The following is a 27,138-nucleotide window of genomic DNA, read 5'->3' on the forward strand; positions in this document are numbered from 1 at the left end:
CCTCTGTGACTTCAGGGAAGATATAGAGCATGCTGCCTTTTTGAAGGCTCTGCAGAATCTGGCTGTCAGATACAGGTATTCAGATAAAATAAGGAATTTTATCAAAACAGTGCATTGGCAGGTCAATCAGGTGTTTGAATAATATCCTACATTCCATTTTACCCTCTAGTGTCTGAGATTATATATGAATCTAAAATTACTGTGTATGAAACCATTATTTTTCATATTATATACTCAAACAGCCCTCTGAGAAAAATCACATCTCTAAAAAGCACAGGATATTAAAATGCAGTGGTTTGGGTTTTTTTTTATATTTAATAATATCAAAGACAAGTTTAGTAGACAAATAATGGAAAAAATAATGACTTAAGATAGAAAAAGCAATAGTGAGGACTGCTACTATAGTTCTCTGTCCTTATGCTGCTCCAGCATAAATGAACTAATAGTAATAATCAGAAGGGAAAGTCTTCCTTTTATGGCTGAGGGATTTCTTCCAATATATTCAGCACCAGAAATTGTCTGGAATGTCCACTGGTCTGATTTGATACTCAGGATCCTGTTCTGCTGTGGGACATTACCAGCATAAGAGTAACCTATATGGTGGAGAGGAAGATCCTTTGTTCTTTTTCCAGTCTAACAGAGAACTAAATAGTAGAGCACATGGATGGACAGACAGACCCCTTGTTTGTTTTGCGATGCATATTGTCCTGGCAGTTGGGTTGTGGCTTAGCACAAGATTCATGTGGTATGCCAAGAAAGGCAGCCTCTGACATCAGCACTTTCCATGACTTAGATGTTTCAGTCTTAACTATGAGCCCCTTTATAAAGGGGAAAGGAGCAAGACAATTCTGCTTTAAGATAAAGCACAAACTGGATCTGTCAGACATAGACTGAATACTTGTACAAAAGACCCTTTTCTTCCATCTTTGAATATCTTCATTGTTTCTTTGAAAAACCCCATTTATCTGTATCCACCTCTTTTGGTCTCTTGGTTAGATGGTAAATTCAAGATGGGGGAATTATTCTGGCTCTATATGATTTGGTCTGTGTGGTCTGCCAGGAACTGGTAGGTGTTATGGTGATTCAAATAATGAAAATAGACTATCAAGGGAAAAACAACACTCCCAGACAATGAGAGCAGGAAGCTGGTCACAAATGTGGTTTGTCATTTGGCATGGAGTCCACATTACTCATGTCAGTGGTTTGATTGCCTCAATCCACTGCACTCTCTCTGCCTTGGTGCTGGCTTGGATGTAATAATGAATGTCGTTTTTGGTGATGATTTTGAAGAGGTTGCCTTGCACATTGCCCTTCACTCCTGCAGAGAAAAATAACCCAACAGATCAGGAGGGTGCAGAGAAAATCTGTCTGGCAGATATGAAACTTTGTAGTCTTTGATTTCCCTCTTCAAAACCCCTGCAAGTGTTCAAGGCCAGACTGGACAGGGCTTTGAGAAAACAGGTTGAGTAGAAGTTGACCCTGTCTGTGGCAGAGGGATTTGAACTAGGTGATCTTTGGGGCCCCTTGCAACCCAAACCATTTGTTGATTCTGTGGTTCTATGCAAATACAGTATAGACATTCCTGCCATAGATTGTATGAACTGCTGTGCACTCTACAACATATCTAAAATAGTCTCTGTTTAGGTGGAGACTATTACTTGAGTTATACACTGGAATGATGAACCCCTACTAGTTTGCACAGTAGATTAGATTTTCTCCAGCCCATAGCTGGGTTCCTATTAGCAAGGAACTCCATTGTTCATCATGTCCCCCTGCTCCCAGACCAAAGCTTTTTCAGACCTTCTCTTTAGAAAGATGTTCTATATTTGATATCTACACATTGTGCTTACTGTCATAAAAGAAATTACTTTAATAGCAGAAACACACACCTGTGAGGCTGACATTCTAGACAAATGCCTGAGCTAAGCCTATGCTCCAGAAGAAGTATATTTTTTATTGCTGTCTTTATGTGTCCCCTACATTTGGGTTCTAGCAGATCAGAAAGGAAAAGGTAATAGCATAAGTTGAGAGGACACAGAAACAGATGGCATGAGAGGATGCCTCAAGACTTTGAGTTAAATACCACCCAAAAATAAAGTGTTTTCTATTTGTCTGTTAACTCTGGAATATTAATCATCCTTGGGATATTCTCAGAGGTCATATGACTAAGAAAAGCCCATATAAAGAGAACACCCAAGACACGTGGAAATAATGCTAAAAAAGAAAGTCCCCTTTGGTGTGGACAACTCAGCAGAACAGGGATTTGTGACATGCTTTTTCCCTTGCTTGCAAAGGGAAATGGAAAGTCAGCCCACTTGTGCATACAAGCAGCCATATATATGAACCCACACCCAAAGACTGTATTGCTATGACATAAATATAAATATATGAAAGTTTAGAGGCCTGTGCTCACCTGCTGGGACTCCGTTGTCCTCCAGAGCTGAGACAAGACAGCCACGAAGAGAGAATCCACCTACTGGTTTGTTATCTTCCTGCAAAGAAAAAGGAAACAAGACATAGCTGGAAAATATCATAATTTCCCAGAGCAGAGGCATTACTTTTATGAAGTTGAAGATTGGAAAATGACAGTTTTTTTCAGGCATGAAACATCTATGTCACAAGATAAATCAATTAGAACATGTAGTTAAATGCATTACTATATTTTTTCAGTCACAGACATTTCTCTGATGTAGCTGGGCATGGTGTAGATCAGTTAAAAGCACAAGGAGAGGCAATCACACTTCAAATATATGTATGGTTTTATCAATAACAACATACAGAATTGTGTATATTTCTGTAAGTATTTATCTTTCTGCTTTTCACTGAGACTGTATGGGAAAAATCTGTCTCTTTTCCCTAGTTGGCTGGCACTCTTGTTTCTTGCCTTCAGGTTCTGCAGCTTCAGCTTACAGCCTTACAAGGATAAGTTGCAGTGAAAAAAAAAAAACAAAACAGCATGAAAGAACAGGAAACAAAAAATTATCTGGCTCCATATACTCTTTTCACTGGTATGTTGTTTCTATTCTCTTTAAGAGTCACATAAAGCGTTTCTATACATGTTCTTCTTGAAATCCTCTTTGGTACCCTAAGTATCTGAGTTGCTCACATGGATTATTATATTCATGAACACCAGTTCTACTTTTCATGAGAAAGTTTAAAACTGAGTAGTAGAAAGTCCTGTAAATACTTTGCCATTGAGAAGACCCTATTCAGTGCTGGAATAAGGATGTTAAAAATCCCAGTACCAGTATGATCCTCAAATGGTGGGACTTCAGCCCAGAAAGATGATAACCCAGGAAGAAACCCTGCAGGACCATGGTCCCAGACTGTGAGGGTACAGCAAAAGACCAATCCCAAGAAGACTGCTGATGCTCAGCTTAGGAAATGGAATCTCACTGGGAAAAAGGACAGAAGATGCAGGGATACAAACTCATACAAGGACAGCCTCCTAGGGTAAGGTATAAATTGGAAAGGTCTAATTCCTGGAAATGGATAGAGGAACCCAGAGTGACAGAAACATTTACAGCATAATTGTATCTTCATTATAATGTTTATGTCTCTAAAAGGATTTCTGGGGATGGTAACTCTCCACTTACTTACCTTGGTGGGATCATAGTAATGCAAAAAAGCCGGATCAGCTCTCAAAACAAATTTTCTCACCTTCCAGTTTTTCCTCTTGTGCCCCTGCAAAATGGAAGAATTAAAATTACAACCTCCTGAAATGACCATTTTCCTACAGGCTTTAGCGGAGACATAAATAAACACCAAAAAAAGAGGGTTTTGACCCAACAGAGAAAAATATTTCCTAACATCCTGGTAATTCCCATGACGTTCTTATCTTTCTTCATATGTTGACAATTCCTTTGTCTCTTCCTTCCCTGTGCTAAGAACTATGAAAGCAGAGTGACAGGAACAAATGGTTATATCCCTCATTCCTGCTTTTTAATTTCAGATTACATATGGGTTTCAGATTGAAACCCCATGCTGTGTGTGCTCTGAGGGGTTTATGGCAGGTCCTTTTGCAGCTCTTTACTCTTTCACCGCAGCCTTCTCACTGCTGCCAGGCTGTGCCAGCCCTGTGAGCATCCCCTCTCCTGGAGGTTTGCCCTGGGGCTGTCCCTGGCTGCTGCTGGCCATGGGCAGAAGCTCCTGGGCAGCTCTCGTGTTCTGTGGTGATTGGGGCTGCCCTGCCAGGGATGGGGATCCTGCAGTGCCCTGCCAACCCTCACAGCACCCTGGCAGCTGGAGGAGGGAGGGTTGGGAAGCATCTGGTGATCCAGTTTGCACAACACTAAAGCTCGGGCTCTGGGTGCAAGACTTCAGAATAAGCCATGCAGTGCAGGGAGGGTTCCATTTGCAGGTGGCTTCTTTTGTGTTATTCTTTGAAAGAGTGACTGACCCTAATCTTGTTCATTGCAGGCACTGGAAACTATGTCTTCCAGACCAAGGGTCAGGTCTTGGAAACAATTATTGCCAACAGGTACTTGTGCCCAAAAAAACGTATTTCACTACCACCAAAGCACCCATGTGTACGTGAGTGACTACCCACAGGTAAATGTCCACTTCATACAAAGGTCAAGCTACTCAGCTTTGAAATTTGTCTGTGACCAGCAAACCATCATCACCGTTCCCACTACCTGGATGGGATAGGTCAAACCAAAGGAACAGTGGCTCTGCCTGGAAGTGAATGTAACACCTCTGGTAGGATTTGGAGTTTGTGTGGTACTTCTGCTTTTGATCCTGTTTTGTTCTTTTCAGTATATGTTCAATATGTACAGAATATAACAATTAATCCTGCCTGAGCAAGTTCCATAGTTTGCTTTTTTATAACTGGATAGTCTTAACTGCAAGACCTCAAGTACTGACAGGCAAGTTAGTTCTGCTGGGCACATCTCTCCAGCTATCATTCTCTAAGTCACATTTACTCTCTAAGAAACCCTAAGAGCTGTACTTTTTCTTGTTTCCTGGGGCAGGTTCCAAGACTATGCTTACCTGTTTCACTAAGAATCCTTGTTTCAAAATTGTGCCACTTAATTCAGAGATGTTGAAATGTACCTCTTCCTTGGAACTGGTATTTTTCTTACTGCTCTCAGCCTGCAAGTAGGGAAAAGACAGTTCCACTTTTCTTTTTAATCTAAAACAGACTTTTAATTACAAAACTCTGCATTTTATTTTTCATTTTAATTTCCTCAGCTGTTTTTAGCTTGTATTTCCTGAGTAAATTTTACTCCACAGCTCTGCCGCTCAACCTTGTAGGACCAAGATTCACAGGCAACAAGTTACAGCTGTAAATCTGTACTTGCTGGCTATACGTGCTGTGGCCTTGAGCTGTAGCACAACTACAGCACTGCCTCCAGTACATGCAGACAGCACAGCTCTCCAGGGACACACCTCTTTTAATGCCTAATTATGTAATTTGTAGATCCCTCCATATCCATGTAGCTATTTGGCTCCAGCAAAAGTGCCAGTGTTAGTGCTGCTAAAAGACTAGAGCTGCTCCTTCTGCATTTACTTTCTCAGCCTGCACATTTGCCCTTGCTTGCACGCTGTGCACCTCTACCCCAAATGTAAGAGATACTTTGAGGCACGTACGGTCTGGGACACGGCAGAGACCTCTATAGTCGAGTTAGATGTTAGTAGTTTATTTCAGGGCGTGGGAGAAAGAGCCCTGCTAGAAGCCAGCAAATGAAGCTTAAAGCAGGTTCAGAGGGAACAATACAAAAGGGGGTAGAATATGAATACGTGATTTTAGGACTTAAGATAGCTAAGAAAGAGAGTAACAGAACAGAAGTGAGAGAGCCAGAAAAAGAGGATGAAAGAGAGAAGCAAGAGCAGGAAAAAGAGAAGCAAGAGAGCGAGCTCTCTTTTACAATTATATAACTTATACATTTGAATATTCTATTCCTTTACTAACCAATCTTTATAAGTATACTAATACAGTAACATTTGTGTGTGACTTACAGAAATTGCTGCTTTTGCATATTTTTAGTTATCTCAGGGGTACTTCGGACTTTTCCTTATAAGGCTGGGGAGAGGGGTCTCAGCTTAGTTTTATTGGGGGAAGGAATGTGTTCTGGCATACCAGACCGGTTTCTTTGAATTATTCAAATCATGCTTTCATTTATATTTCTTCCTTAGCCTTTCTGGCTAAGGAGTCATATTTGTAATTCCTTTCTAATTCTACCTTTCCAACACCCAAATCAAGTGTGTGACGAGGGCCAGAGGAGGTGCCTCTGTCAGCAGCTGCATCGCTTACAAACATGTACAGGGCGGTGGAGTCATCCAGGAACTTCTCAGAGGGGTCGCTGGAGCGTGTGGCCTCAGTGCTGCGGACTCCCACGGGCCTGAGGAAGTTCTCGTCCATCAGCATGGATGCCAAGGTGACAGCCTCAAATCGTGACACAGCAAAGCTGTTGGAGATGAGCCAGTCCACCAGGGCAGAACCTGCAGGAAGAAAGGCAGCTCTCATACCAAGACAGTGTGCTCTTCTGAGGAAAGGCAGACGGTCTCCTGCCACACAGGTTTTCACTTGCTGAAACATTTCGGCACCATCCCAAAGATTGTCAGAGAAGTGCAAAGTTGACCAAATGCGTGGCATTCTAAGTGTGCTTCCATACATCCAAAGAGCAAGAGAGAAAGGTGTTGGAGAGCTTGGCTGCACTGCCAGGTTCCACTGGGCCAGAGCTTATCCCACCAGGAAGGCAGTACAGTAGCTCCCTTGTCCCTGCAATGTGGCGTATCAGATGTGAGCTGGCTCTTTGCCTGCAGTAGGTGTACCTGTGAAAGTCTCTTTATATCTGTTGCCTTGATCCAAATTGCGGGTCAGCTTAATTCCAGTACTGCTGTCATACATTCTCTCCACTATGTTGCTGCAAACGAGAGCACAGCACAACATCAGCAGGTGAGAGTGACAGGCAGAAATAGCTTCATACTTCTGTCAGTGCCTGGCATGTCCTCATGATTACCCACAAAAATGTGGGAAGTATTCCAGGTACTCCCACAGAAGCACTGTCCTTAAGTACATTCCAGAAAAACTTTACTCTCCCAATAGCAGCACTAAACAAGATGCCTCACAAAGTATCTTCAATTTAAAGCCCTTCAGACTGATCTCTTATCACCCTGTTTTACCTGTTCAACACAAATCAAATTAATGTAATTCTTCTGTTTCTTAATCAGTCTCTGTTTCCTCTTACATAAGATAATGCACCCTAAAAATCCTAGTCTGGATTCCAGATATCAGCTTTGAAAACTCAGCAACAGGGCACAAAGCCACCACCTGGTGCTTCCCTGGTGTTACATCTTTTGAGGTAACACCTCTCCCCAGTGAGAACATTTGCAGCTGACTAGGAAGGCATTCAAGCCAGCAGCGAGGTGCCCATGCACTCCCAGAAGATGATGGTCAAGAAAAAGTGCATTCCCTGGCTAAAGCATGTACAAACCTAGGACAGGGCAGCCAGTTTAGAGGCTCCTGGCCACAGAGGAGCAGATCTGTGTAGAAAGGAGCTTCCCTTGACCCTCCCCATCCATCAACTCAGGCGCTTTGCAAACTACAGCAACAATAGAAGGAGAAATCATATACACTTACTGGAGGCTGATATTTTCTAGCAGTTTGAAAGAGTTCTTCATTCTGTGAAGTTCTTGTACCTGTACTGGATGACCAGCATGAATAGCTCCAGTGATGTCCAAAGCCCAAGAGTCACGTTCTTCCCTGGAGCAACATTCAAGGAAATAGTCTGTATTTGTTTTTGTCTTTAGTTTGATGAGTAGCTGTGGAGAAAGAAGGACATAGCAATAACATAATTTAGCTATTTTTCTCCTCTTGCATTTTGCTTTTTTTAGCACTGGCCCAAGTGACACAAATAAGTGTGACAGTACATCACATCCAAGAAATTCAGAGCAATTCTTGTTCAGGAGGATGGTGGGCACAAATCTGGGTTGTTTTTAGTGGTTTTGTTTGTTTATTTGTGTTTTTGTTTGGGTTTTTCTGGCTCTTCTATCCCACTCAAATCCCTAGGTTTTCTGTCCTGGTACTTAGGAGAGAGCAGACCACACAGATAACTCACAGAGAGGAAATCTGCATTGCTGCTATCCATGGGCAAGCAGAGAAACACAGGAGGCCCGTTTTCTTCCAGAGTCCTCCTGCTGAAAACTTTCTACAGCAGCAATATCTCATTGGTGAAGGAAAAAGGAGTCTGATCTGGCTGCCTGGGAGCACCCCATGGATATCCTGGCTTTAAGACAACTACGACAGATGATAATCTCCCTTTTCCCCCATCCTCCTCAGATTTTATTGGGGTGTTTGTGTCTTCTCTCCACACACTGTTGGACTGATGCATTTACATTTTTTCTCCTGACTGTGTGCACAGGAGTAGTGGTTGGGGGTGTTCTTTAGTTAAGAGCTGACTCACATTTGGGCACAGGGAAGAGCAAAGACACAATAAGGGAGTTCAGTGCTTGTCCTGGTTACACTGCTAGTGGCAGCTTGCTTTTGGCTCAGCCTAATTCTGGAAGCACCCCAGTGGTATGGCTGCAGTAATCAAAGAAGCCAGGAGGAGAGGAAAACATAGGAAGAAGTTAGAAAATGAGTGACACAGAGAAGAGATACATTTTTCCAGTCATACCGGTCTGTTCTCATATTCCAGGCATGGACAAGTAATAGTGCAGCCATCCAAAAGGATCCTGCCCTTTGGAGAAGGCTCCTTCTTGCCTCCTTCAATTTTGTAATACAGCAGCTTATCCTGAAGCAGAACGAACCATCTCACTTTCCAGTTACGAACAACATGTCCCTGGAGGGGAAGAAATCCACATCACTGATTTTAACAGAAGCATTGAGAAATAACCATATTTTCTTCTTGGCTTCTTGTATGAAAAGTACAAAAAGTCATCATTCCTGTTCTCCCTGAAATACACATTTTAAGTAACAAAATAGCATGGCTCCATCACTATAAAATCATAGAGGAATAGAAAAGTTCTATGCTCTTTCTTCAGCCAGGAGAACTTCTTTGCGGGCCAGACTTGGTTTTTGTAAAAGCTCACATGATTTATCCCAAACAGCTGATGTACGTGCACACCTTCTCTGCTGACAGCACAGGCAGCAACAGGGCTAAATCCAAAATGTGTGAGGACTCTTGGCAACCAGCTCCTCCTCTCTGGTGACCCTGTGGTGGTGTCTTTTTCATTTTGATGTAGCTCTAGGTGCCAAGTGGTTTTGCAAGTGCTTTGCTGGGTGAATTGGCTTTTCCTTACACCCCCCACTTACTGCTAATGAGAAGTTCATTTCAATCCTACCTGCCTCCAATCTCCTGGGCTAAAACATTCCCTGTGCTCCTGTTTCCTGTAAAGGAAATATGCTTTTTAATGACATAAGACTGAATGAAGGCTGCTGTTGAATGCCTCACGGATTATATAATACAGACAAATCCTCCTATTTTTCCTCTGTAAACAGCCCCCAGCTCTCTTTAGTCTGGTTAAAGGACAGCAAAGCCAGTGAGGGCTGGCACTAGCAGGCTCAGTCCTGTCTGATGGTGTCTGGTCCAGCTTTGCTGTGCAAGAAGCTGAGTTGTGTTTCTACAGGGGATGGAGCATTACAGCCAGCAGGCAAACCAGGAGGTAAAGGAAGCTCTGACACCTGGGATAGGGTGGGCATGGCTAGAAGGAAGAAACATGTAAGGTCCAGTTGTGGCATGAATCAAAGGGGAAACCCAGCAATCTCCAAGTAAAGGTGGAGTAATGAGTCTTTAAAATCCAGAGCACTATAGATCCAATGTCTTCTAATCCATACTAAATACAATTTATCTCGGGTTTGTTCTCTCCTTCTCTTTGCGTTCCTCAGTGTTTTTTTCACCTGTTGTAAAGTTACTTGGCCATTTTTTCTGTATGTTCTTTGCTATGGCTCTAGTCTTTCTTTCTGGAAAATGTTCCCTTTTCTCAGGAGGTCACCTTACCTTTTTAAATTTATCTTTACCTGAGTTTCACACATTCATTTTTTATTTATAATCCATTACAGTAGATAATTCTGCCATATATAATGCATTTAGATAATCTCCTTGCTTTTGTTCTCTTAAGAAAATTCTGTTTTCTTTACCTGATCCTATCCTTTTTTCTCTGTAGATCCTTGGTTCCCTTGTCCCTCAGTTTCCTTTAGTTGTCCTCTTTGTGGTCTCCTTCCTGTCAAGCTGTGTATTTGGGTGATATTGTACAGACTGTGGCAGTCACAGCTCCATGTGCTGCCAGGAACCTATTCCTCTCACACACTTGGTGCCTTGGCTTCCCATTTGAATTCAATAGTCACTTAAGAGCCAAAAGGTACAGCTGAAGCCCAGAGAGGAGGCCGGGAGCTGGGACTGCTCTGCCCTTGCTGCAGAAGGCAGGATGGAGAATAGCCCCTGTTCCACACAGAACTTCATGTGGCCAGTGTCTGGCTGGCCAGCTGGCCGGGAGCCCTGCCAGGAAAACTCCTGACCAGGATTACCTTCATGTTAGCACCAGAAACACTGCCACGTACTGTAGAAAAGCATTTCCCTAGGCGTGGCAAAGCTCTGAACAAACCTCTCAATCATATTTTTTTCTATGAAATCAAGGACCATATTAATCATTGAGACAGGGTCTTGGTACTAACAGCAGTTTATGCCCCTTGCTAAATGCCTCCTTTGTGTTCCAGCAATTATTTACTTGGTCCTACAGGGAGAAGTATTGGGAAGGTTGAAATCTTTCAGCTCTTTTCACCACATTTTGGCTAAAATTTTCTAACAGCACTGCTTGAGGAGTTTGGGAAAAAAGAAGTTACTTCAGATGCATTTTTAAATTTGCATTACTCTGATCCCCTTCAAAAAGAGTAATCTGTTTTCCATTCTCTCATATGAAACGGGAAACCCTGCACAGACACGTCACTGAAGAAGGCACAAGCTATCTTAACCCACTGTCAAAACTTCTGCCTCTCCATCCTCCCATGGTCGCCCCACGGCTCCCCGCAGAGGCGTGTGCGAGGTGCAGACGTGTTGGCTTTCTAACACCTGGCTAATCCCGATGGCTAATTCACCTTCCTCTACAGAAATGCCAGCACGGGGAAGCTTGCGGGTGGGTGGCGAGCAGCTGCAGCTCCCCTGGTAGGCACCTACACAAACCTGGAGGAGCTCCTTTCCCAGAGCAGGCAGGAGCCCTCCTTCCCTTGCCGTGAGCCCCGGCTCGCCCCAGCCCCTGCTCGGGAGCTGCTCGTGTCGGAGCTGAGCAGCCCGACGGGACCCAGAGCACTCACCCTTTTGACGAGGAAGCCCTCCTTCAGCACTCCAGCTTCTTCCTCCATCGTGGCCAGCAGGGAACAGAGCACAGCCCCCGCCCAGAATTGCCTGAACCCTGGCAGCCTGTCCCTCGGCACATGATTTGTTTAAGAAAGCTCATTTTTCTTTGCTCCCCTCCTCCAGTGTGACGCAGACTCCCTCCCCTGTTTTTTTTACCTCCCTCCCTACCTGTGAGACATGAGTTAAACAGCGAGCTGGCTCTGATATATTACCTGCCCTAGGGGAAGTAAAACAAAGGGATGTCTAAAAAGGATCTTGAAAGAACTTCACAGAATTTAGTAGAGCAAAAAATCACCACCGAGCGACCAGGCCAATATAAGCAGCTAGAAAATGACAAATCAGGTACTGCATGGGAGGGGGAAGCAACATTTTAAAACCACATTCCTCAAAACTTCAGACTAAACAACTACCACTTAAAATTTCTCATCTAACAAACCCATCTCTCAGGAGTTCTACAGATCAGCACAACTTGTAACATATAAGATACTATGATTACAAGGAGACTTTGATAAATCTTACAGTATCTTCTTTTGCTATATTTTCCCAAAGAACCTCCAAAGCACCTAAAAGTCCACTCGACTTTCAGTGACCCCTTGGCATAAAAACCAAGGTTCGCAACCTATTATCCTGAATCTTTACATAAGCAGGCTTTTAGTAAAGCAGCCTGATCCTTAAACACTGCAGTGACCTCTTGTACCTCCTGAGTGCCTTGAAACAGAGTGCCTTTTGTGTCTAAATGCAATCTTAGATGTTTATTGTGTTTTTGAATAATTTAGGTACCATGATGACAAATCTGTTTAATAGATTTACCAATCTTGTCCTGATGAAGTAAACCAGTATTAATATTTCAGAGTGCTGCTGTTCAGAAATAATAGCCTTTGCTGTACTGTCAGCATTCCATGACTCACTAAAATTAAGGTGATATATGTGGGCAGAGCTATGGGCTATGATAAGAATTATAAGGTAGAGTATAGCAAATAAACAAAAGCATTCGTTGCTATGTAAAGAGTACAGAGGTCAGTAAGACAAAGTGACACCAATATCAAGGGGCACATTTTCATGTACCAAGGAAAAGGAACAAACAAACTTATCTTTATACATTTTTATAACTTTTAGCTAGGAATAGTGAGACACTGAAGAATTGAAACCAACATTGTACTGGAGACAACTTAGAGAAGAGTCCTGCAGAGGCCATGAGAATACAATGGGTGACTAAACACTGCTAGAAGTTAGAGAAGTGTATTCTGTATAAAGAGAAAACATGCTGGCTGATATTTCAAAAGCAGAAGTTATCTATGTAGCTCCTACTGTACACCTTTTGCCTCTTGGGAAAAGGCAGGCAGCTACAAGGCAACAGGCTCAGTAAGTCATATCACAGTATGTTTGTTCTTCTGTCTACCTAAAGTAAGCACAGTAACAGAACACTTGGAGAAGTACTTTTTCATGCTGTTATGTAATATTTTAAAATATTACAATGGAAATTTTGGTAATTTTTAAAAATATAATCGTAGCCTTAAAATAAAAAATCCCTGATAAAGTCAGCAGGAAAAAAAAATTAAAAAATTCAGCTCACCATGTTTTGTACATCAGAAATACAATGGAGTGGGAAAAAAACCCAGAAAACTTGAGTCCAGGTTCACAAGAGACATTACTGCTGCATGCATTTCCTGAACATGTATTCTTTATATAACCAGCTTCAGGAATACCGTGTTCCACTGTTTGGTATTTGAGGTTTGACTTCACATTGTTCAGCTTGTTATTGCAGGCAATTTATCCAAGGTGCTATTTCAGGCTAGAGAGGACAGGTAGGAGCTTGCAGGGGGCTCTCGCTCAGACAACGATCTCAGAATTGCTCCATAAGCAGTCCTCACTGAAGATCTGACAAGCTCCTTTTCTCCAGCATGCAGACCACCCACAACTTTGCAGACAGATCTTGGCAAAATTAACATTAGCAACAAAGAATTCTATTGTCAAACTTCTGGTGAAAGGTGAAGCAAGCCTTGCTTCAGCTGGTCATTAAGTAACAGGTTTCGTATCAAGTACTTCTTATATAGAGCCTTCACTTCCTTCAATACCTCGACTCAAAAGTATTTCTTCAATACTTTGCATATTTATCATACACACGTCCCTTCCTCCCTGTCTCATTCTGTAGTTAATCAAGGCTGAAAAACTGCCCCTGTGTTGCTCCCTGAGGCTGAGTAAACACAGATCTTTCAGGGTCAGGTAGTATAAAATGAGTCAGTAGATCTGAGCTGTCGTATTCATGCATGGGCCGGGAATACAAGTTCTGGCATTGAACTCTTCCGGTGGAAAAGGACATGCTTTGATCTGTATAAACTTAGGGAGCTCTACATTGAATCTTCTGTGAGCCTTAAAACTCACTGAAAAGAGTACCCATTTCCTCAGATCCATTTTAGAGTGCTTTCCACATCAGTGTAGTAGTATAACAAAAAAAGAACAGCTGAGTGCTTGACATTTTCTTGCCTTCAAAGTGACTCCCAAATACTTTATATGCTATAGAATTTGGAATTGGATGGCCAGAAAGAGCCGCCTTCCAGACCACAGGATGGTACTCAAGGATACAGGGAAGGGAGGAGTAGCCTCCACAGTTCTGAGTGCAGGCTGTACTGTTTCAGCCGGCTGACCCTGCTGGTACCTTCCACTCAGTGCTTCAAGAAGCATCACACAGCTGGTTCAGGGAACCTGCCCAAAGGAAAACCCCATCCCCATGCTCTGCCGTGCCCAGTGTGTATCATCATGTCACACAGGCACTGTGGCATTACAGACACCACAGTTTTCAAAGCAGCTTCTTAGGACTTTGCCCTCCAGTGCAACACCCCCATTAAATTAGTTCCTTTAGTGGATTAGGGATGAAATATGATGAAAACAAACCACATCAAAATAAAGCATGATGAAACATTTCTAGATAGAAGGGAAAGAGGACAAGCATTCAATAGTATTCTGACATAACAGCAATTGAAAAGTTAACTGTATAAAGGTGGAAGTATTTGGAAACAGTTGTTTCATTGTCTACACTCTTAAAAATCAAAGTGCAGATCTGCTCTGAAGAAAAACAGCTTCACTGGACCTAAAGAAAAACCCATGGGCCAAAATCAGAGAGAAGACAGCAAGGATTTGTCACTGTATTAAAACCCAGACAAACCACAACAGCCCCAAGAGAGCAGGGCACCCCTATTTTAGAAACCACTATTTATCCTCATTAGAAGCAGGATACTGGGCTGTGTGTTACCTCAGTCAGTACACCCTTGTTTGGGATGGATTTTTGCATTGAGTCCTTACCAAATGTTATAGGTAAAACTGTTTCAAAGCAGTCAATCGTGGAGAATCAGCTTGGGGTAGCAAAGTCAAATTGAGATCCTTACAATTAACACATCAGTCCAAGCCCTGTCCACAGGTATACCTGTCCCCTTCCCTTCCACTGACCACGTTAAGTGCAAGTGCGGATGTTGGCCTTGTGACTACTATTGCACAAACAGCACAGTAGCTAATGAACAGTAGGAATGTGCTCCCTGGATTTAGCAACTTAACGTTGAGACATTCACAAAAACCCCTTATTTTAAGCACTTGGTAAGCAAAGGCAGTTCCATGAATAGAAAAAGAGCTAGGTTGAGACACAAGACATCAGTTCAGCAACTCCTAAAGATCTTTAAGTGGCGCATGGCAAAGCCCCAGAACTCCCTCAGTAACAGGCCTCCAAAACAACACCTCACACCTCCCTTTTCCCGCTTCTGCAATGCGTAAGAATGATCCATCAGGCTGTCTCATGTCTTTTAGTTATTTTTCCTTGAAATATGCTCAAGAGAACAAATTGGGAGAGCCTGAGTTTTTCTGACAGGATGACAAGTGATTGGCATGCATTTATCTGAACTCGCTTTGCTATCACCCTCACCGCCGTGGTCACTTTTTTCAGGCACCCAGAACTGACTCAGACTTTTACCCACCAGCACATTCCAGCTCTAATTAGAAATGTTCTGGTAGCTACTCAAGAAATTTAACAAACTTCTAAATCACTGACAGAAACAATGCTCACCAATTAACACACCAAAACAGCTCTCACAGATTATACTAACTGTAATCCCTTCACTGCACTCCTTCCTTCCTTGGAGCATGCATGGCTCATTTGTCAGTCCTTTTTCCTTTACAGAATTATGGCACGGAGATCACATGGTGACAGAGTTTTAAAATACTTTGTTCTTTACTCTGACTACTCACCTATTGTGTTTAACAGAAGTCAAATCACTACTTTAGTGAATGGGCACGCTTGGAAGGCTGTCATACACAGCTGCTGAAAAGATTTGAGAAAACTATTAAAAACTAAAACTATTAAAAACATTTTTTTCTTCATTTTGCGAATTTGCACATTCAAATGCACATATTTTCCAACATTCTGTAAAAACTGGAAGTTACATACCTTTTCTGGCTTTGCTTTACTATCAGAGCTGGGTACACATTAACTTCTCTGATATCCCAGCATGGACAAGCAGCACATTGCAGTACGTATGCCCTCATAGAATGCCTTTTGTGGCAATATCACGTAGCAAGTATATAGTTTGTACCATGGCAGTAATAAGGATGCCTAGTTAATGCTCAAAGCCTCGTTCTTCATGCATTTTCCCTCTAGCATCACAAAATATTAAGGAAAAAAAATGGGCAGTATGGGACATGACAACGAAAAAAATACCAACACATTTAGAAATCTAGCAAGTTGGAAAGGTTACTTAAAAAAGCACAACTCTTTCCCCTCAATTCCCACATTTCCCATGGAAAACAGGATTTTAATTTTTTTTTACTTCACTTTAGAAAGCACATCTTGTTTCTCTTCTTCAGAGAAGATAAAACAGTTTTTTTCTAGAATGAGTATCTCAGTCCAGTGTAAATGGGATGTAGGGTAGGCAAAACTGAAGGTCATGAGCTCACGGACAATGCTGCCCATTTTGAAGTATTTAAGCTCATTAAAGCTCCTGCTACATTCACCTATCAGAGCAAAGTGCAGCTATATGTAGTTTTTCATTTATTAGCTCTGTTTATTGGAATAGAAACAAGCTATTTTCAAAGTTTTCAAGTTCTCAGTCCCTAAATGCAGATGATGAACAAAGGAAATGCTGATTTAAACAAGCCTGCATCAACAAACTTGCAAGTAAAACAGTAATGTAAAACATTTTGTTCCACTCATTCTCAGCTTGATTAAAAGCAAACAAAAGAAAGCCCTTTCAATTAAAGAGGAATCACCATTGATCATACTGTTCCACGTTTTATATTCACACCACTCTAGGCCATGTGACAGAAGAGGAGGAAAAAACTCAAAACCTTGGAGTTACATAGCCCAGAAATTTATTAAGTATTTGCTCAAATACATTCTGTATAGAACTGTTCCGCTTGCTTGGTTTTGCTGCTCCCAGGAAAGATCACGAACAGAAGCACTGAGCTGTAATCACCAATTAGGAATTGCTATGTATGAAAGTGTAAGTATGGGGCTGCAAACTCCGTCTGGCCAGATCTGTGTCTTGAATTTGACTAGGCACCTTCCTTTCAAAGGGCTCAATTTGTGTAAGTTGCTGCACCAAATGTTAGTTAGAAGAGCCTTTTACATTTTGGTCTTTTTAGAACAGCAAAACACTTCAAATATTTGCTTTTGAAGTTTTCAATACTGGAATCATTTAGTCCAGTGTGTTTGCAATGGGGTTTCTAATTTTTCATATGGTTTCTCTTCTAAGTATCCCAGAACATTTAGTCTTCTGTTTTGGCTTCCATCTCCTCGGCGTCATCATCCCCGTCCACTTCAGCATTTTCCCTCTCCAGTCTTTCCAACTGCCTTGCAAGCTCAGTCTCGTCTGTGTCAGTGACCACCTTAGGCTGAAAAAACACAAACCAGAACACATGGCAAACTGTCATAAAGAAAGGTCACGTGATTTTTAGGCTCTGATTCTACATAAAGAGCAAGAGATAAAATACAACCTGAAGTCACACAATAAAACCCAGGAAAATTAGATTTTCTGTCCTTTTGTTTATTTCAGGAACACAGAGGTTCCAATTTTTCTGTTTTTTTAGTAACTTTTTGCTAAGATTTCTTGTAGCACTACCAATCTTGCTTTACTTTAGAAATACTGCAAGAACAAAGTTGTACTTCAGAATCTAATTTGTTCTTACCTCCATCTGCACATTAAAGACTCCTCTCTTCTCCTCAATTTTTTCTTTAATTACAGCCATGGCTTGATTCAGAACAGACAGTCCTTCAGTTCTCTCCAGTGTTGTTGTAGTCATCACATAACGAGGAGGGGCAATCAGGTTAATCTACCACATTGTAAAGATTGGGGAAAGAAAGCAAACTCAGTAACGAAGGAAAAGATTATGCCTAGTTAGACCAAACAATTAAAGCATTAAAACCTATATATTTTGTGGTTTTTTTATGATGACTGAATGACTGGTTTTTTTTGTTACAAGAGACTATTACAAAAAGTAATTTTCGAAGGAGAGAGTGTTTCCAAATTTTTTTAAAACCACTTACTCAGTAGTTCACTTAATATCCAAAAACTGTTGGGGAAGAAAAACTAGGCCTGGGTACAGTACTCATTCTATCAACACTCAAACATAAGTGAAGCAAACTTTTCTTTTCTTACACAATCTTATACCTGAAAATAGTATTTATTGCTCCCTGGTTAAGACTGCATAAAGGAACAGTGGGTATGTTCTGTGCCAATACTAGACTTTAATAAATTGAACAGAATAAATACAACTTCCCAACTTTGAAAGGCATTGCACAACCACAGGAAGGACTGCACAGCTTTAAGAAATGTGTTACAGCCCTGCTGGAGAAGAGCTGGAAATCAGGCACATGGCTTGGTGGGGCAGAGAGCTACATACTGGTCCCTGAGGGCACCAGAAAACTTTGCTTTTGATTCCATTATTAAGACTGACACTCACTTTGATGGGCATGTTCTCCGTGGAACAGTTCAAGCCTGCTCTCAAAGCTTCTTTTACTGCATCTATGCCTTCATAACCATAACAGGCCACCTCGATATCTATGACAGAGAAATACAAATAATAAAATTTTACCATTACCAAGAATTGCAAAATATTTAAATCTTTTTAACTTAAGCTTTAATAAATCTTTTTAGCAACCAATGTTTATCCACAATGAGAGGCTCAGTAGCTCCCAAATCTGAGGAAGGTACCACATTTGCTTGACTTGTAGTTGAAGTAAGAGTCTTCATAAATTCTTTAGATAATGCAACATTTTACACTGTGCTTTGAAAAGCTGGGATATAAAATGATACACTCATATTCACTCACTTCTCATCCAATAAATACAACACCAATAATTATGTACTTCACATGGAGAGATGAAGATATAAAAGCAATAAATACCAAAGAAAATGCAAGATCAGGAAAAGTGAAACTTGAAAAGGAACACATCCACAAAGTTAAGGAATTCCATCAGCAATTACGACAGATGGATCACTTGAACATTAGATTACATTTTTATAAGGTTAACATATGGTTAGAATTATAGTTAGCTATAGCCTTTTGTAGGTGTTTGAAAATCAAGGCATAAATGAATGCTGATGATATCTGTAATTCTTTGACCAGTGTAAAGACAAAGATTTCTTTACCTGCATAGCAATGGCACAAGACTAAGCTACACAAAGAAATTAATTTCACTTCCAGGTGACTCACAAAAAACCTGCTAATTCTATCAGGAACAAATCAACACAGGAACATCCCAGTCAGCTTCAGGATAGAGCAGAAGCCAATGGCAAGATTCTACACTTGCAATGATGACAAAATTAAGGACTTTGACCATCAGAACAAAGCAGGCAGCATGAAGGAAGTAAGAAGACATGCTCATCAAGTAACTTTATTTTCAGAAGTGATGAAGTGCTATTCATGTTAGTAAATGCACTCTTTGTGGCAATCAAACCAAACTTTTGAAGCCTGTGTTAACTCCTGGCAGTCTAAAGCAAGAGGTAGAGAAATTTTACATTACCTTACTTTTTGTACTCTCTTCTTGACTTCAGTGTCATGTGAAAAGGCTCTTCTCTGCACAGTAATCAGCAAGTGTTAATGCTCTTCAATATACACTTGCAGAGCAGAGGCAGTTTCTCAATCTACTTAAAACTGTGATTCTGCTACACTATCTGTTTTATGGCAAGCCTGCTTTTAGATTGTTCTGTAGAGCCAGATTTACAGTTTTGAAGTATGTCTTCTGAAGTCATGCAGCCATGTGCTTTTTATGCCCACACTAAATTCCTATGAGCCAAACTAGCTCATACTTTAGAGATGTGCTAGGCTTGAGCTGATATATTCTACAGAATGGTTTGCAATCAACCCGTTAGAAATACTATTTTCACGTGTTTATGAACAAGTCACTAAGGCACATGCTGTAGCTGTGCTGACAGAGTTCAATCATCCTGTCAGGGAATCAATGAATTTAAAACTCTGAATAATGAAGAAGAATATTGCAGATGCAGTGATAACTATAAAAAATTTTGTTTCATTGTGTGCCAATGCAGTATGACAGACTGTGTTCCAAGGAATCTGCACTTTGGGAGGAAAAATAAAAGCCAAACCATCTTGCACTTTGGGATAGAACCCACACAGGCAATTTGAAAGCAATCCTTGATTAAGGTGTCTTTATCTGTTAATCTTAACAGATTAATCTGTTAATCTTAAACTGTTCTGAACAGCTCCATTCAAACATCAGCATTACGAACCATAAGTTTTGACTGAGTTTATACTTTGCAACGAGATACACTATCCCAATCTCAGCATCAAGACAGGTTCAAGGGGCATGTGGGAAGAAAGAACTCACCAGCTCGGATTTTGACTGCCTGTGGTGTCAGACGTCTGTTAATATTGTCAATCAATACACGCCTCTCCTCCTCTGTCAGATCCAGGCTATCCAGGATTGCAGGGTCTCTGAGCCAAGCAAAGCAACGTTACAGAAGTTATACTGAAGAGGAATACAACACAACATAAACTTCTGGTACTATTTCTATTTCTTATGAATAATCCTAGATATCTACTAGGCAAAAAAAAAAACAGGGAAATTTCTTAAAAACCCATTGGAACACCGCAAGAAAATTAACACATTTATTTTCAAAGCATTTTCTATTGGTAAACACAGCAGTAAGTAGCTTACTTGATCTGTTCCTGGAAGGAATCATCTGAATAATTAATTTTTCTTTTAAAGCAAAGGAATGGCTTCTCTCCTGCTCCCTTTATATGAGATAAACAGAATGTGACAAGTATCCAGCTTCTTGATATAGTTATATTGCCTCCAACGTGAAGATAAACTCATGCCATATAAAAGCAACTCCATGATGAATCTGGAGTTTTTGAATTATTTTAGATTAGTTTTAAAATTATTTCTCTAGTGTCTCATTCAAACATAATATAATTGTCAGTCTACAAAGTAACCCACACTCATTCCAAGTTTTTCTGTACTTGTTTTTAACAGTATCTGGATTGCAGACAGATACTAATCTGCTGGCTCCATTCTCAGCTAAAGCAAGGATAAAGGCTTTTTAAATCCCAGGCTAATAGTTTCAAATTCAGAGATCACAGAAGCAAACTCCTCTGTTTTTTACCAATATAAATTAGCAGCTCCTTTTTGAAGGAGTGGTGTCAATTTTCTATTGCTGTATTAAATTTATCCCAAATCTATCTGAATCAGAGAACAAATCTATCTGAAACAGAGAACATAACCAAAGAACTCACAAAAACAGTTCCTGTTCTGCAGAGTCAAAAGTAACAGTTTTCTGAAAAAAACTACCAGATCACCTACAATACTACCAGCAGGCAAACATGAAATTAAATAAAATGGCCCAAAAGCCAGAGTACTAGAGATTGGTCTCTGCTGCTAATAAAACATCATCTTTCATGCTTTTGTACACTAAGTCTAGAGAGTAGAAGGGCCAAACAAGCAAACAGAACCCAGAAACATGACAGGTTTTACAGATCAAAATATAAACCTGTATGGCAGAAGTGATTTATGGTCCATACAAATTCTGCTTTATTTCCAAACTATCCTGTTAAATCCACCTGTTAAAGCATTTGGTAGCCTTTCAACAATAGATTCCCAATGTCTAATTTTTACTGATTAGAAGGGAAATACACTGTCCAATTTCTGCCACAGGTATCATGCTGTGTGAAACTCTAAAACACTAATCCTCAGTACAAAGAAAGGAATAACAAGCCAAATTCTTAGAGGGACCTCACACAGCACCCCAGCAAGAACAGGAAGGCAGCAATATCCACATTGTTCTACTCCACTGCTATACATTTATGTAGGAGCACAACAGGAACAAATAAAAGTTGCAGTCCACTGTCAGAAATCTTAAGGCATTACTGATAGAAAGATGTTTTGAGAACAGACAGCTTCAGAAGTTTGTGCTCCCAATTGAATAGCAAATGAGTAACAAAAGGCCTGTGCTCAGGAACTTTCATGAGTATACAACTGAAGCTAAACCAGCCAGTGTAACTAGAGGTATTTTTTAAAAAAAAATTCTATTATACAGGTGTTTAACTAGGTATTTATCAGTTAAGAGTGATTTGGAATTCCTTTTACAGCAATATGTCCAGATTTGCCCTTGGAATTTGTTTTACAGCAGTATGTCCAGATTTGCCCTACAGCAGTATGACCAGTAAATTTGCTATCATCAGAAAATAACGATTACAATATGAAACAAAACACATTTAATTCTAAATGAAGACACAAGCTGTTTCTTCCTCCAAAACACAGAGCTGGTTTCCAGCTACTTAAAACACTACCAAGTGCCCTACTGCCTAGAGTCACCGCCACTTCTAAAAGCATTATTACTGCCATCTAGCATTCAATTCCAGCTCACCACTCACACACTCAGGTGCTACAAAAGAACAAAACTGGCAATGTTTACTGAGAAATCCAGTTTAGGATTGACAATTTCACAGTAGATTCTGTAGAGGGAAACCAAATACTTTAATTCTGAAAGCAGATTAAAATATCAGACTCAAAACAATAAAAGCACTCTATCCCAGTGCATGCTTCATTAGCATCACCATTTCTACGTCTTTCTGTTCATAATTCCATTTCTAAGTTTATGATCCCATTCTTTAAGTTTGGAAGTGGAGAGAAGTGACAAGTCAGCTTGCTGCATTTAAAAAAAGAAAAAAGCTGCTTGTGCAGTGGAAGAGTGACAATCAGCTCTGAGTAGAAACATCTTCAGACACAGAGCTAAATACTTCTGATAAAATCTGCCTGGGACTAAAACCAGGCAAATTCTGACAGACAAATGAAGACCAGTGGTTCTTCCTCTGTGACCTGATGCCAAAATTTACTAGATTTACTTGACCAGTATATTCTCCATACTGATTCTGGGAAAGAAACCCAGAATGATACAACCCAAAAGAATGTGGTGACAGATCTACTTCGGGGAATACTTCTCTGCAATTTGAAACGAGCCTCTAGAAGCACAGAAGTCATCCTTACGAGACTGCATGCTTGAATGCATCATAAGCACCATATCCAGGTCTTTTGTACTTGTCATCAAACACCCAGGCAGTTCTCTGGAACAGGCTCTCAAGTTGCTCATCCTTAGTGTACTCCAAGACTTCAGCAACGTGGCGAAGGATGCTGTAAACCTGCAACACAGGAGTGGTAAAAACCCCAAACCAAATACTGAAAGCAGACAAAAATTTCTGTTTGGAAGTGTTAAGACCACACAGCAGATGGGAGCCTGAAACCACCTGCACATCTTTTCAATAAAAAAATTGCCCACAATTGGTAAACCAGCACATACTTTTGGATTTCTGACCATTTAAATATACCCATTTACATCATAAGTTCTCAGCTGACATCTTTCTTGATCTATTCATTATTTAATAAGCAGTTTACCATGTAACACTCACAGACACATGAGCTGGTTATGTATCTTTGCATGGGTAAACAAGAATCACAGTCTGCCTAACACATGAATGCTTTACTTTCATCTTACGTCTGCACATTTTGGCTGCTCAAGAAAGAAGCTGGAAATACACAGGGCCTAAATATAGAAAGGCAACTTACAGTCTTTGATTTTGTGAATTTGTCTTCACATTTGATTGCCTCCTCTGGAGAAACTCTTCTTTTTGACAAATCAATATAACCTATTGGGGAAGATGATTTTAAAGTGTCAGCCATTGTGCAATCCAAGTCTGACTCCATCAAGAGAAACTCCTGAAGAACACTTTGGCTCAGGATTTGCCCCCTGCCTACAATATCCCCACTACGGAGAAAAACAAGACCAAATCATGATGAATTTAAGCAAATTATGATCTAAATTAGGATAAAAAATTCTTTCAAATGTAAATACTTACAGTAGCAAATTTTTTGAACATCATTCTTTTCAATTACTGCCTGAGTATTTTCTCTGCAAATTTTCAAGAATTTTTCCTAATCTCTCAGCAACTAGTGATCTATTTTTACATTTCTGTACAGTTAGAGGGAAATAAAAAAAATCACTCCTGCATATAAAGAAGCAAATTTAATGCACATTTTTGTAGTGCTCAACACAATTTAATTCAAGGCTGGCACCCCATCACTTTAGCTCTCAACAGTTTCTTAATAAAACAGACTCAGCATGACAAAAATGTCCATGAAAAAATTTCTTTTGAACTCTCTTCTAAATTTTAAAAGGCCTCCACCTATTTCTCACAGACTTATAGTTTCTCCAGTAAGTTCAATAAAAATTCAACAAAAATTCACTAGATGAATTCCAGATGTGTCTTTCTGTTAATATGAAAACAAAATCAATTTGTAAAAGTGTAATTTGAGATGCTGGGAAACTTAGTTCACTTCAGATTTATCTGAAATAAGTTTATTCTTGTCCTCGTTTGTCTTTGCTTTTTCTCATCCTGTCATTCATTATTTATTCTCAGAGTTAACTGCAGTTTTGGAAGCATTCTAGAAAAGCATATAACTTAAGAAACATCATACTGACAGTAACATTTCTAGGACATGTGCTCAGTGTTTATTATTCCTATATAGCTGGATAGAGATTTTAGAGATTGCGTGAAACAGTATTATCAAAATCTGAAATGTTCTCAATAGAAATTACATTTAAAAAACCTTCAAAGATTCAAATGGTCAAAAGACAGCAAAAACCAAAATTGCCTGTACAATTTTAACTTGTACCCTACAGAATTCACAATGATACTTGTCTTCACCATTATCGACAAGGTTTGAGACTTGTTAACAAACAGGACGGATGGTGAGCACTAAATGCTTAGCATCTAGATTTTTATGTCTATGGCAAATGATCCTTCTTTTCAGTTGACTTAGAAAATCTACACAGATCTCAAAAGAAAATTCCACTTCACTATAGTTCAGTGACTGATCAGGTGAGGACGTACTTAATTCTTTACTAATGTGATTTCCTTTCATTAACCCAGCTCCCAAAGGACACAAAGGAACAGAAGAATGATCATAGGTATGGTCAGTGATGGTCTATTTCACTTCAATGCCCAAAAAAAAGTAGCCCTGGCAAAACCCCACAAACACCTGCTCACTTCATCTGCATTTATGTCTACGAATTCAATCCTGAGAGAGCCCACCATATCCCCAGGTACCTTTCTCTTTGTCGACTCTTATGACCACAACACATTCATTCCTGCCGATCCGGATGAGCTTGTTTATGGATCGAATACGTCTCCTGGACAGCTCACTGAGGAGGATCATGCCTTCGATGTTGTTGTACTCCAGCAGGCTGACATAGGCTCCCATTTCAGCAATGGACCGAACGTTCACCATCACTACATCTTCCACCTCGGGGAATTTATGTTGGTAGAATCTACAGCTTAGTCCTGGCATTCTGGAATTCGAGCAGAAAAACCAAAGATTTCATTCCACAATACATCACTGCCTTCTACAAACATGGCAATAAACCAGCAAGAACTGGGGAGGACAGAGGAACAGTGGCAGAAAAAGTAGCAATTAGGATAAGGTTGTGCTTAGGTTTTAATAATAATTAAATAATAAATTAACTTGTATTTCAAATAACATTATCACAACCATTTCCTAAAATGCTATTTTTTGCATTAAGGTAGAAAAGGCTTTGCTACCCAAACTTCATTACCCTCTTCAGCTGTCATACTGCCTATACACAGCACACTGGAAAGGCTTCTTCAAGTGGTGGAAAGGTGCCACCGCACACCTCACATGAATCTGAATTCCTGGGAATGTGTAACATTTTCACAGATTCACAGAATATTCTGAGTTGGAAGGGACTCTCAAGGACCTTCAACTGGACTGGAAGAGCAGGAGGACAGGAGAGAAGCCTGCAGTGCTTATGAAGGATTTTGTATGTATATAGTAAGACAACATGTGAGGCTAAGAAAAGAAGAGGCAGATGGAAGCTTCTGTAGTACTGAGGAGAAGCAGACTCCAGATGACTTTTAAACTCGGCACAAGACGTTCAGAGTAATCCTGCAAGACCTGCTCCAGAGGCCAACTGTCAGCAAATGAAACAAAGGCATTAATCAGAACAGAACTAGCCTGGCCTGAACCACTGAAAAGGCAAAAAAAGCACCCCCCAACAGATTGCTAGTCAGGAGGGGAAAAAGACCAGCAAAATCACATGAAAAAACAAGAATTCCTTCATTATACATTAAAAAAAAACCCCAAAACATTTTATAATCAAGTAGTGCTAAGAAGGAATGCTTGAATTGCATTATTTTTCTGATGATTAATCCATATGCTCTTAAAACGTCTAACTAGGTTAGTTCAGCTGTCTATGGCTTGAAATTTCACACAGAAAATTTTCTACAGCAGCAGGAGCCTAAGATGCCAAGTCAAATGCATCACTCCTTCAGAAGTGGATCATTTAGGCACCATTTTGAAGTTTTAGTCATGATCTTTACAGCAGTGCCAATGCTTTCAAGCTACAAGAAAAATTAAAATCATTGTAGGAAGGTAATGCCAAATGCTACCTACACATGCCCAAACAATTCAGAAGACTATGTCCGCCCTTTTTTTCCACTCCTGACTCGTAAAAAGGGGAAACACAGACTAGCAAAGCACTATAAAAACACTCTGAAGGTTTTGTACAACTCTGTGCAAGTTGAAGCTGAACAAAAAACCTCCTAGGTTAGAAAGGAAAATTTTAGTTCGGCTTTCTGGTCCACTCAATGCAGCTCTGCTCAATCCTGCAGGCACTTATGGGGTATATGAGAAAGCCGCACTGCAAAGCGACAAATTCGAGGCACAGCAAACTCGAGCACGAGCGGACAAGCACCGCTCAGCACTTCACTCCTCTCTCCACAATCACAAGGTTTTTATTTTGGCCTTCTGTGGAAGATCCCCAGGAGCACACTACGCCCAGCGCGCCGGAGCTGGAGTTCATCTTTTCCAGAGGCTGGACACGCCTCGACCGAGGCCCTCGCGGCCGCACGTCTGCTGCAACTGGCGGAAACGGAGCCAGCCCGACTACCGCCGGTACGGGCGCTGCCCCACGACCGCCGCCGCACCGGAGTGGGGGCCAGGCAAAGCCCGTCTCCGGCGCGGCGCCGGCGGGGGGCCCGGGAGGCCCGGGGAGCTGCGGGCGCGGTGCCGGTGCCGTCAGCCCGGGCCCGGCCCCGGCCCCGGGCGGTGCCGGTGCCTCGGGCCCCGCGCGCCGCCCGGGAGGAGGCGGAGCGCGCGGCGGGGCGCGCGGCGGTACCTGGCTGCGGCCCGGGGAGTCCCGCGCTGCGCTCGCGCCCCGCACTCCCGCGCTGGCCCCGCTCGTGCCGCCGCGTGCGCCCGGCCCCTGCCGCCCCGCTGCGCAGGCGCCGGCGCGCCCAGGTGAGAGGGGCCACACTCCCCTCTAGC

At 41.2% G+C, this 27,138-nt stretch overlaps 2 protein-coding genes across 2 annotated transcripts; both read right to left on the reverse strand.

The window, feature by feature from the left end:
- Positions 1 to 204: 204 nt before the first annotated feature.
- Positions 205 to 11,361, reverse strand: PLEK2 (pleckstrin 2). Its single transcript, XM_005520356.3, has 9 exons — positions 11,255 to 11,361; positions 8,622 to 8,786; positions 7,586 to 7,767; positions 6,778 to 6,869; positions 6,257 to 6,444; positions 4,993 to 5,094; positions 3,601 to 3,684; positions 2,414 to 2,492; positions 205 to 1,318 (listed from the first exon to the last, which is right to left on the reverse strand). Exons 1-9 carry the CDS (start codon positions 11,300 to 11,302, stop codon positions 1,191 to 1,193), a joined length of 1,068 nt encoding a protein of 355 aa, XP_005520413.1. The 5' UTR covers positions 11,303 to 11,361; the 3' UTR covers positions 205 to 1,190.
- A 5,265-nt stretch (positions 11,362 to 16,626) lies between these two features.
- Positions 16,627 to 27,095, reverse strand: EIF2S1 (eukaryotic translation initiation factor 2 subunit alpha). Its single transcript, XM_005520355.2, has 8 exons — positions 26,990 to 27,095; positions 24,903 to 25,144; positions 23,362 to 23,441; positions 22,786 to 22,937; positions 20,128 to 20,234; positions 18,240 to 18,337; positions 17,466 to 17,609; positions 16,627 to 17,171 (listed from the first exon to the last, which is right to left on the reverse strand). Exons 2-8 carry the CDS (start codon positions 25,141 to 25,143, stop codon positions 17,046 to 17,048), a joined length of 948 nt encoding a protein of 315 aa, XP_005520412.1. The 5' UTR covers position 25,144; positions 26,990 to 27,095; the 3' UTR covers positions 16,627 to 17,045.
- Between the last annotated feature and the right edge of the window lie 43 nt (positions 27,096 to 27,138).

This window comes from Pseudopodoces humilis, chromosome 7 (genome assembly GCF_049639895.1).
Source record: "Pseudopodoces humilis isolate 2021_Gansu_Grassland_sample_001 chromosome 7, ASM4963989v1, whole genome shotgun sequence".
In the NCBI taxonomy this organism is placed as follows: domain Eukaryota; kingdom Metazoa; phylum Chordata; class Aves; order Passeriformes; family Paridae; genus Pseudopodoces; species Pseudopodoces humilis.

What these genes read in the sequence shown, in the direction of transcription:
- PLEK2 (XM_005520356.3), bottom strand. Translation starts at nt 11,302, where the DNA reads ATGGAGGAAGAAGCTGGAGTGCTGAAGGAGGGCTTCCTCGTCAAAAGG. An exon ending in AGGGCTTCCTCGTCAAAAGG is followed by an intron (nt 8,787 to 11,254) that starts GTGAGTGCTCTG and finishes CTTCCCCTCCAG; the next exon opens with GGACATGTTGTTCGTAACTG. An exon ending in CCACCGCCCTGTACATGTTT is followed by an intron (nt 5,095 to 6,256) that starts GTAAGCGATGCA and finishes CCCTACTTGCAG; the next exon opens with GCTGAGAGCAGTAAGAAAAA.
- EIF2S1 (XM_005520355.2), bottom strand. Translation starts at nt 25,143, where the DNA reads ATGCCAGGACTAAGCTGTAGATTCTACCAACATAAATTCCCCGAGGTG. An exon ending in AATTCACAAAATCAAAGACT is followed by an intron (nt 22,938 to 23,361) that starts GTAAGTTGCCTT and finishes CCTGTGTTGCAG; the next exon opens with GTTTACAGCATCCTTCGCCA. An exon ending in GGCAGTCAAAATCCGAGCTG is followed by an intron (nt 18,338 to 20,127) that starts GTGAGTTCTTTC and finishes TCTCTGTCATAG; the next exon opens with ATATCGAGGTGGCCTGTTAT.